This window comes from Brassica napus, chromosome A9 (assembly GCF_020379485.1).
Source record: "Brassica napus cultivar Da-Ae chromosome A9, Da-Ae, whole genome shotgun sequence".
NCBI classification, from domain to species: Eukaryota; Viridiplantae; Streptophyta; class Magnoliopsida; order Brassicales; family Brassicaceae; genus Brassica; species Brassica napus.
The window spans coordinates 11,563,916-11,575,422 of record NC_063442.1 but is presented as its reverse complement, the minus strand read 5'-3'; the positions used below and the strand labels follow the sequence as shown (position 1 = coordinate 11,575,422).

General features: G+C 37.2%; 2 protein-coding genes across 2 annotated transcripts; one reads left to right on the top strand and one right to left on the bottom strand.

Annotated features, from left to right (window-relative positions):
* The first annotated feature begins 2,573 nt into the window (after positions 1-2,573).
* On the top strand, positions 2,574-5,974 carry LOC106447357 (protein NETWORKED 2A-like). The gene is made up of 2 exons (XM_013889261.3): positions 2,574-2,860; positions 2,979-5,974. Exons 1-2 carry the CDS (start codon positions 2,767-2,769, stop codon positions 5,723-5,725), a joined length of 2,841 nt encoding a protein of 946 aa, XP_013744715.3. The 5' UTR covers positions 2,574-2,766; the 3' UTR covers positions 5,726-5,974.
* LOC106447359 (mucin-2) lies at positions 5,837-9,717 on the bottom strand. Its single transcript, XM_013889263.3, has 6 exons — positions 9,225-9,717; positions 8,946-9,135; positions 8,685-8,771; positions 8,078-8,440; positions 7,405-7,540; positions 5,837-7,289 (listed from the first exon to the last, which is right to left on the bottom strand). The coding sequence occupies exons 1-6, from the start codon at positions 9,290-9,292 to the stop codon at positions 5,986-5,988; spliced, it is 2,148 nt and encodes a 715-aa protein (XP_013744717.2). The 5' UTR covers positions 9,293-9,717; the 3' UTR covers positions 5,837-5,985.
* Positions 9,718-11,507: the final 1,790 nt, after the last annotated feature.

Below are 11,507 nucleotides of genomic sequence, written 5' to 3'. Positions count from 1 at the left end.
TAGCGTGTCTCCTAATGCCCAAATAAGTAGTGCCTGTAGGACCTGTGATGTCGATCAGCTTCCCTTGCCCCAACCAATCATCAAACCAAAAGTGACAGTTGTTGCCATCTTGGATATCAAACCTCAAAAATTCATAAGCCACATCTCTCAATTTGAGTAACTTCCTCCATATCCAAGATCCCTTTGTGTCATCTCTTACATCCCAGAATGAATTATATTTGAGCAAATAATGCTTAACCCAGCTCACCCACAGTGAAGTAGGTTGAGTGAAGAGACTCCAAATGAGTTTCAGTTTCAGAGCAAAATGTATTAGTTAGTTAGTTATGTATGTAACTTCATATTGATCATCTCTTTATTTTATGATATTTTTTTTTCTAAAAAATCAACATATAATTTGATAAATATTATAAAACTACATGCACATTTAAACAATAAATAAAATTAATTTGATTTTACTTAATTATAATAAAAATAATTATATTTCAGCTTGAATTTGAAAAAGAAAATATGTAACTACAATAATATATCTAAAACCATTAATTTAACTACAATAATAATATATAACTTTACAATAATAATTTATTTTATAAATGGAAATTATAGGATGAAACATATAAAAATAAAATATTAACGAACTTTCATTATTTAGTTATTTTGTAAAATTTATATATATCCATGAGCTTATAGAATATTATCGTTATGTTAATTTATGTAATTTGGAATCAGCCACTTTAGTTTATTTTATATTTCATTCTAAACATAATATATCTTAAGTTACCAATTTAAATGCAAATACGAAAATTAATCATAATTTTAATATATTTAAAATAAAAAAAAATTATAGTTGAATTCAGAGAAATAGTGCAATCAAATATATTCAAATGATAACTAAATCGACTGTAAAAAAATAATAAAACCGACTGTATATAACATATCTAAAATCATATGTCTAATTAAATTAAAGTAATATAATATTATTAATATAAGTTATGTATACAAATATAAATTATTTTAAAATTAAAATAAATAACAATTAATTATTATAATATATTTATATTCATGCATAAGCACGGGAAAATCACCTAGTTATACTAAAGGGACAAAAATAGATTGGTTTTATATTAAAGAGACAAACATGTTGAATTTTTGTTACATTTTGGCAAATTTCTCTATTTTTATTCTGATTAAGATAAATAAAAGTCATGATGGTAACATATAATAATACTTCTTGTGATTTATGTTTGAATGCTATCTAAATAGCAAAACACACTATTTCAACATAATAAGTTAAATTTTATTTTCCCCTACTTAGTAGGAGTAGTATTGTATTATACAGAAAAACATAAAACACACAAAAAATCTGATGGAGATTGTTTTAGTTGTTTTTTGTTGTTTCTTTTCTTTTTAAATTTCTTTGTCGTAAGCCAATGTGTTTAAAACTCTCTTTTTGATAGACCACGTTTTCTAAAGCTAATAATTATTTCTATTATTTTGTTGAGGTAAAATTTTGTTCCTAGTGTTGAGGTTAATAAATAACTAGAGATTGACTCGTATATCGCACGAGTATTGGTTCTTATATATTTTATACATTGATATTTTTTCATAATTAATGTTATATATTTTAAATAAGTCCTAATATAATTAATTGTATTTAAAAAACCTGGACCGAATATGGTAATATGATTATTTTTTGTACAAATATCCGAACCCGTTTCAAATACATTTGTTATTTAGATATTTTTAGGTTCCTATACATCAGAACCGAACTCATCCATACCCAGAAAGACCCAACTCAAAACCCACATAAATTTATAATATTCAAACGGGTCCTAATTTCAAAAAAAAAAAAATTATACCCGAAAAAAACAATTCATACCTAAATAGATAGTCAATGTTCATGCCTAACTGATTTTATAAACTAATAAAAAGAACTCTTTCTATATGTTTGGTTAAAGTAAGTGAAATAAAAAGAGTTTTTTATTTAGTAAAACAATTATATAGAGTGACAAAATTGAGTAACAGTAAATGTAATACATTTTTATTATTTTGATTTAAGTTATTATTTTATTCACAAAACATGTCTTTGAATTATGTTTTTGACTATGTAATTTCTATCGATTGAAACTAAAATAAATAAAAAAACTTTTAGTAAAACAAACTGAACCGAACGTTTAACCATATGCAAAATCTAGTTATTTTACATTTTTGATTTTATAATTGCGTTGATTAACTAATAAATAAAAATTTGTACTATTATTATTATTATTATGGTAATATAATTAATGATGTGATGTATTATTAAGGTAAATTTTTTTTAATGAAATTATTAAATTGAGTGAAATATGCAAATACAATTAATGTAATTATACTAATTAAATTATTAAAATGACACTATTTTTTTATATCGTTATCCATGTTCCAAACAGTTCTCATTAATACTGTTATACATGTTTCTAAACAGTACTAAAAAGTACTGTAATATTAATAATATAGATAATCACATTGAAAGGAAATCAGAAGAGAGCACTTGAGATTTTTTTTAAAAAAACCGGTTTTTTTTTAATTGGTCTCATCTTGTTTGTTGTTTGTCAAAGGAAACATCCTAAAAATGAGCTTAATCAAAGGATCCCACCAAAATACTCGGACATGTCCCGGACAAAGACTACTTCTTTGTCTGATCCTGAAAGTTTGTAGTTCTAGATTTTATACACATTGATGAATCGGTCATGTTTGAGCCTTCCTCTCCTTCTTCTTTAGGACAAAAACATGTTGCAGAGAGCAGCGAGCAATGCGTATTCATGGTGGTGGGCCAGCCACATTCGCACAAAGCAGTCCAAATGGCTCGAACACAATCTTCAAGGTACGTTCCATTGTTTCTTGATTCACATTTCACCTAATAATAATGTTCTTGATCCTCATGTTCCATTTGCTTAATCCAATAAAAATGGCTAAACAAAAGAACTATCTTGTTGTTTTAGATATGGAAGAGAAAGTAGAGTATACTCTTAAGATCATAGATGAAGATGGAGACACTTTTGCCAAAAGAGCTGAGATGTATTACCGTAAAAGGCCAGAGATTGTCAATTTCGTTGAGGAGGCCTTTCGATCATACCGTGCATTAGCTGAACGCTACGATCATCTATCAAAAGAGCTTCAAAGTGCAAACCGCACAATCGCCACAGCATTCCCTGAACATGTTCAGTTCCCTTCGGATGATGATGATGATGAAAATGAAGATTACAAAGGGAATCCAAGGAAACCTCATCTTCATCTCATTCCCAAGGGAAGCAACATACCTGAAGTCCCGGACATTCCAAAGAAAGAGTTCAAAGGCCAATCTATGATGTTGTCAAGAAAAGGACCAGCTGGTCCTTCTGCTTTCATCAAGCGTGAAGCAGCGGTTGTTAGTTCTGGATTGAGTAAGGAAGAGGGCTTGGAGGAGATTGATAACCTTCAGAAAGGGATCTTGGCGTTGCAGACGGAGAAAGAGTTTGTGAGGAGCTCATATGAAGAGTCTTATGAGAGGTATTGGGATTTGGAGAATGAAGTGGCTGAGATGCAGAAGAGGGTTTGTAACTTGCAAGACGAGTTTGGTCTTGGTGCTGCGATTGATGATAGTGAAGCTAGGACGTTGATGGCGAGCACGGCTTTGAGTTCTTGTAAAGACACAATAGCTAAGCTTGAGGAGAAACAGAAGCAATCTGTTGAAGAAGCGGAGATTGAGAAGGGAAGAATCACTATTGCCAAAGAGAAGTTTGATGCATTGAGGAACAAATTTGAGAAACCGGAAAGTGAGAATCATGATGAGCTTATTGAGACAGAACAAGAAGTAGCTGATGTAGTTCAAGAACTTGAAGCTGATGTGGTTCAAGAACTTGAAGCTGAGAGGGAAGATTCAAATGAGAATCTCACTGTTGTGAAACTTGTGGAGAAGATTGATGATCTTGTGCATAGAGTTGTTTCATTGGAGACTGATGCTTGTTCTCACACTGCATTGGTGAAGACATTAAGATCAGAGACAGATGGGTTACATGAACATATCCGCGGTCTAGAGGAGGACAAGGCGGCTCTTGTTTCGGATTCCGCTGATATGAAACAGAGGATAACCATTCTTGAAGACGAGCTGAGTAAAGTTAGAAAGCTGTTCCAAAAGGTGGAAGATCAGAACAAGAGTCTACAGAAACAGTTCAAAGAAGCTAACTGGACTGCTGATGATTTATCTGGCAAGTTACAAGATGTCAAGATGGACGAAGATGTCGAAGGAGCCAGAACCTTCCAAGAACAGCCAGTTGTTTCAGGATCAGAAGATGATCTAAAGTCCATCTCAAAGGAAGAGACAGAAAGGAAGAAAGATCCCACTGAAGTTACTGAGAACGAAGACAATGAAGAAGAGAAACCTGAGACTAAAGATTCATTTGCCTTGTCAGAAACAGCAAGCACTTGTTTCGGAACAGAAGGAGAAGATTTGGTAACAGAATACGAAGACGAAGATACACCAAACTGGAGACAGATGTTACCAGATGGCATGGAGGACAGAGAGAAGGTTCTGTTAGACGAATACACATCAGTACTAAGAGACTACAGAGAAGTAAAGAGAAAGCTAGGCGACGTAGAGAAGAAGAACCGAGAAGGGTTCTTCGAGCTTGCATTACAGTTGAGAGAACTCAAGGATGCTGTTGCTTACAAAGACGTAGAGATTCAAGCTTTACGTCAAAAGCACGACACGCCAGGGAAAGATTCTCCTTCTCCACATCATGTAGAAGGAAACAGCCAGCTGGAACATGATCAAGGACAACAGCATGAGAGTGTGAGCATCTCACCAACTTCTAACTTTTCGGTTTCCACTACGCCGCATCATCAAGCAGGAGAGGTGAAGAGAACACCAGCAAGGACTAAGTCAAGTGAGGTTAGAGTGAAATTTGCAGACGTTGATGATAGCCCGAGAACAAAGATTCCAACGGTGGAAGACAAAGTGCGTGCAGATATAGACGCGGTCCTGGAAGAGAATCTAGAGTTCTGGTTAAGGTTTAGCACATCGGTACATCAGATACAGAAGTACCAGACAACATTTCAGGATCTGAAATCAGAGCTGTCGAAGCTGAGAATCGAAAGCAAGCAACAGCAGGAATCTTCAAGAAGTGGTAGCAGTAGTAAGCACGCAGCTGCATCAGAGGCAAAACCTATCTATAGACACCTTAGAGAGATTCGAACAGAGCTGCAGCTATGGCTAGAGAACAGCGCGGTTCTTAAAGACGAACTCCAGGGAAGGTATACATCGCTAGCTAATATCCAAGAAGAAGTCGCAAGAGTCACGTCTCATTCTGGAGGTGGTAAAATAAGTGACTCAGAGATAAGTGGTTACCAAGCTGCAAAGTTCCATGGAGAGATACTCAACATGAAACAGGAGAACAAAAGGGTGTCAAGTCAACTACAATCGGGCCTTGATCGTGTGAGAACGTTGAAGACTGACGTTGAGAAGATTCTTGGTAAACTGGAAGAGGATATTGGGATCTCAAGTGCAACGGAAGCAAGAACAACTCCGAGCAAGAGCTCGTCGAGTGGAAGGACGAGGATTCCGTTACGGTCGTTCTTGTTCGGTGTAAAGTTAAAGAAGCATACAAAACAGAAGCAAGCTTCAGCATCTCTCTTCTCTTGTGTCAGTCCATCTCCAGCTCTGCAAAGACAGTCTAGTTACGTTAGGCAACCTGGAAACCTCCCTGAATAATCATCCGTCTGTTATTTTACCTTTTCAGTTCCTTTTTTTCTAGCTTTTATGTCAAATCAAATCAAACTGTATCTTCATTCTTTCACTGTTTTCAAGAATTTGAAAATCTACTTTGGAGTTTTCGAAGTATATTTAGATTCGTACTAATTAGTAGTAGCAAGTACTACTGTACATCATCACATTCTTTCTTGTCTTATTCCTAAGGAAAGAAAAAAACATTAATAAAAGCACTAAAACAATGCAGCAAATAAAAACTACAACTACTGCTGCTCGGTCCCTGTTACGGTTGCACCATCAGGACTTTTTCCTTTACTTGCTTCGTCCTTGGGTTTTGGTTCAGGCTCAGCCACAACAGAAGGTGGAACAGTTGAACTACTCAGTTTTTCAGGTGGTTTAGCCAAAGAACTTTTATCGGTGCAAGTCTGAGGTACTTGGTCTTTTTTAGGCATAAGACTAGGAGGAGTGTCCACTTGTGTAGCCACCGGCTTTCCTGCGCTAATCACTGAGTTTGTTGAGCTGGTTTTATTTGGCTGAAGTGTTGTTGTAACCAAGGGGCTTGTTCTGCTTCCCTGAGTTTGCTCTTTCTGTACACCAACCGGCTTGCTAGATGAGGTAACTGCCACTCCCACACTTGGATTTTGTGGCATTACAGTAGTTGCATTAACTCTCTGTGTGGGAGCCAACCTTGAAGACGCAAATCTAGAAGGAACTGAAATATTCTGGATTGTAGGACCTTTGGAGAAAGGAGCCATAGGGGAAGGCTTATTAAAAGGTCCATTAGCTGCATTCCTTGCACTCAAAGGTCCAACCACTTGAGTTTTAGCAGCAGCAGCAGCAGCAGAAACACTCTTTAATGGCTCACCCTTTGGTGCTGATGGCATGCTTTCTGGACGAGGTGAAGATGCTGCAGAAGCGGTTTTCATAAGCTCAGCCTTTGTTGATGATGTGATACCTGATGGACGAGGCAAAGAGACTGCATGACCGGTTTTTACAAGATCTGCCTTTGGCGCTGATATAATACCTGATGGCCGTGGCAAAGCGGCTGCCGAAGCGGTTTTAACAGGCTCAGCCTTTGATGATGATATAGTACCTAACGGACGAGGGAAAGAAGCTGTCGATGCGGATTTTACAGGCTCGGCATTCAGTGTTGGTGATATACCTGATGGACGAGGCAAAGAAGCTGCCGAAGCGGTTTTTACAGGCTCAACATTCATTACTGATGATGATATACCGGAAGGACGAGGCAAAGAGGCTTGGGAGGATTTAACCTTTGCCACTAACGCAGGAGCAGCACTCTTTCCTGGTTCAACCTTTGGCACTGATGCAGCAGTTCCCAGGCCAGACATACAGGCTGCAGTAGCTACTGAATTTGCTGTTACCATTAGTTCTGCTCTCAAAGTGGAAGTTGGTTTCCTTGCGGTGACTCGAGATTTTGCAGTTTGAACGGCTGTTGCTGCCCGGGGAATTGCTTGAACTACTGGCTTAGCCTGTTGTTGACCTTGCAATGAACTACCATTGCCTTGTGCTCCTGTGGTGCTACCGGATGTAAGCACTGGAGGTATACCTAAAGAAACACACAGTCGAATCTAACTGACAGAAGCTTTGGGACTCGAACAATTTTAATAAACTAACTTATAAATAGTATAATACGCTAGAAAAGATCTTTCTGTTACTCATACCTACTGCAACCTTTTTTGAGGGAACTCGATTCCCCACAGCCAAAGATAATGCACGATTGGCAGCTTCTGTTCGCTGTTGGTAAGATTGAGTAGAAGAGTTTGATAAATCACCCCTTCTCCTTATAGATCCCCACCGCTGCAAATGAAAATATCAGTTTGTTACCACCAGCCCATGGAAAGAAATATGCTAAATAAAAAGCATTACATATTTACATATGCCAATCCAAAGTTGTCCACATAGATCGTTCTTCACACTACTTACAGGGTATACATGGAACCATCATATATAATTTGACAAGAAAATATTCACAAAAATGGTGAACAGATAAAATATCGCCCTCAACGGCGGCCTCTATGCTTGTCAATAGATTTTAATCATATCATTTAGAGGTGCATGAGCAGGTGAACAAAACAGGGAAACTAACTGCAAGATGATGAACGAGGGACGGCAATATGGTTAACAGAGTAAACCATCATACTCATACTCCTGTTACTACTAAATGGCTCTCAGCCTGATAGAAAGATATTACTATGCATATGCCACGGACAAATAGACAGGAAATCATGCATAAACAACACAAAAACGCTCATGCCTGCTGATACGAGAGGATGCACAACGTAAATGAAGATTATTCAATGATACGAAACAATGTCAGCCAAATGAAATTATGACCTGAGAAAGTTGTGCGACAGTTATCTCTCCCTCATATTCTTCCTTAGAAATAAGGGCCCAGCTGCCTTCACCATGTCGTTTCACAGCAGCGATCAGCTCCAAATCCTCCTCGGCTGACCATTTTTTTCTTTTCTTGCGAGGACCACCCATGTTACTGGCTAAACCATTTCCACTATGTCCCTCAGCTGCTTTCTGAAGAGAGATTGGAAAGGTGATATTCATCCCTCTTGACGACCAATACGAGTCTGACGGTTCTTGAGGCCTCCTTTGCAGGCCATAAGGTATGTTAATGGTCAAGGGAGCCTCACAAATTGAGTCTTCAGGGATGTCGGACTCACTTGGCACATAGGAAGCAGCAATCACCTAAACAAGGAGACAAAAAAAACATGAAATGTAGTATTTGGATCATTTTTTTTTTTTTGATCAAAATATTTGGATCATTTAGGAACTAAGAATAAGCAGACAATAATATCCAAGAACAGTAACCACAACTTAATTATTAGGAAGACACAGCATGGTAATATTTAGACCACTGACTAAGATCTTTAGTTACACATACTCCACCAATTATTTTGGAAACTCAAATATCTATCCATCTCCAACTTACTTTAACATGCGCAACAGCTTCCGTTACCGCATCAACGCTGACTGCAGGGGAAGCTTCCAGTTCAAACTCCATGTCACTATCATCATCCTGCACAAGCAAGACTTTGCAATAACGTCATCTAATGCTTAGCCACTCATCAGATGCTAACAAGTAAGAATCCCAAAGTACCAAAAAATTCAAGAGAGTCCACTAACATAAACATTAGCAATGCAACAAAAATGTGAGAACTTTGACACTCAATTAAGCATTACTGAAACAGACCTGAAGGAGAGCGTTATCGTCCATGGGAAGAAGAGAATCTCGATAAGCAAGATGGCGCCATAGGAGCTGGTACTCTCTAGCACAGGTGATTCCAGTACTAGTCTTCTTCACCAGCTCATTCCAGTCCATCTTCGGCTCAGCGTAGTAAGCCATCTCCTGAAGCAGCTTCAGTATCGTCGTGGTGTCATATCTACAACAAACAAAACACATATAAAGAGTCAACAACTAGAGAAGCGAATAATAATAATTAAAAAAAAGAAGAAAAGAAAAAGGAAAGACCTTTGGAGAAGAGTGGCCATGTCTCCTTCACTGATGAACTCTTTCCTCTTCTTATTACTATCTACCATTTTTGAGGGAAACAGCAATCACATGTCACGATGAGCTCACAATCCAAATCTATCGATTGCAGTGACGGAACCCTAAATTAGGATTTGGGATTTGAGAGACGGCAGTGGAGGAATGTCCTAGGGGTTTGGGAGTTGGTTCAACGAAACGGCCCAGAAAGCGATTCGATGATCGGAGTGAAGACGATGCTCGAGACTGGTGGCGCGTGGAAACGCACGCGTACGCCTTTGGGTTTAATGTTGTGAAGGGAGAAAATAAAAAAGTTTTAAGAGTAGAGAGGAAGAACGGTTGCAACTTGCAAGTCAGGCTCGCTACTATATATTAAAATAAAACAAAAATTATGAAAAAAAATTGTTAAAAAATGATTTTTGTTCCAGTAAGACCGACCACCTCTAGGGGTGTTTTTATTGTAGAATTCGAATTATCGGCATTAATATGGTCTGGTCTAATATAGGTTATAGAAATATATCTCTATAATCAAATATTGTCTCCCAGAAAGCTTTCAGTCCACGACTCCAACACTTGGTGCCCACGTTTATACGCTGGAAGCAAATGTTTCATTCTGTTCCTTTTCTTCATGTTTAACGATATGGTAATTGTTGTGCTGATGCTGATTTATTTGCTAACAAGTCAATTTATCGCAATATTCACAAACAGATTGGAGTTTGTTCCATTCATGTACAGTTAGTTGTACACTAATGTTTTATCATTTGATAGTAATCAATACACTTATTTGAACAAATACTGTTTTTCTATTAATGAAAAACATCTTAGAACAAACAAAAAACACATCTATATTTCAGAAATTTTTTATTTTAAATGAAAAATAGAGACAAATCGAAGATTCTCCAAAGTTGTAACTAGTAATTAGTAAAATGAATAGATGGGTAATTATTAATGGAATGAAATTAATATTCCGTTTATTCTAATTTTTTATTCAGAAATAGTTTTTCAGAGAGATATTTTGTTCTGGAATGCTATAGAATAAAATAAAATACTCATTCTATTTTTTTCAATTTAACTTGTAAACATTATGAGTATATAATGAAATTAAGTATTCATGAAAATTTTATTCCATAAATATGCATGCTGGTTTCTTTTTTTTTTGTGCAAATATTAAAATTCATACCATTTTTGAGTTTTTTACATTGTTGCAAAGGCAACTTATTACATAGAGCATAAATAAAAGAGAGAAGAGGGGATCAAGAACGAGTTACAAGCTAACTAAAAAGATCAACAAACCAAAAATAAAGTTCTAGCAGCGGGTGAGCTTGAGAGGGATCCAGGGGAAGAGATAGTAGCCTGTCACGCAGAGATCAGTCCACCAACTTGAAGAAAGCCAAAGGAGAACGCGAGAGATTACGGAAGATACGAGCATTTCGTTCACGCCATATGTTATATACAATCACCTGTAAGAGTAACCTGAAGAGAACCTTCACCTGAGAAGAATGAGAACCCTGGAACTGAGCACATAACAACACCATTGCTTGGAAATTAGCAGGAGGCGATGAAATAAATCTGCCACAAAACTTTCTCCATATCTCCACCGCAGACAAACACTAAAAAATAGATGATGATGAGACTCCCTACCAGCAAACACAAAGTATACAAGAATCTGGAACCGTTAGACCCCAAGACAATAAACGATCCCTTGTTGGCACTCTGGCCAACATGGACAGCCAAGTAATAAATGAGCAACGAGGGATTTCCTCCTTGAACCAGACCACATCACATCATGGAACCGGAGGGGAAGTTACACGGAGCCTGTCTCACGTTACCCTAGTCGAAAACTCTGAGACAATTATGAGATAACCATGCAACCCATAAAAAGCCAGAGTTTGAGAAGAAATTCCAAAATTTCTCAAGTCTGAAAACCAAATCAAACTCTTCCAGCCTCCTTAGACCAAGGCCGCCCTCCTTCTTTGACCTACAAATATCTGCCCAGGAAACTCGAGCTCCGGCTGACGGCCTAGTGGAATTATTCCTCAGAAACTCTGCACACAGTGCATCGACTTTTGTATAGAAACTCTTTGGAAGAGCAAAGACCGAACTCTAAAAGTTCACCATACCATAGATAACTAAATAAATTAGCTTGATTATACCGGCAAACGGCAAACAAAAGGCACTTTACAGTACACGAGTGGAGTTTGGAAGTGATCCTCTCCAAGAATGGTCGTAGTGTGGCCATGTTGATCTTTCTCGGGTCTAGTGGGAGTC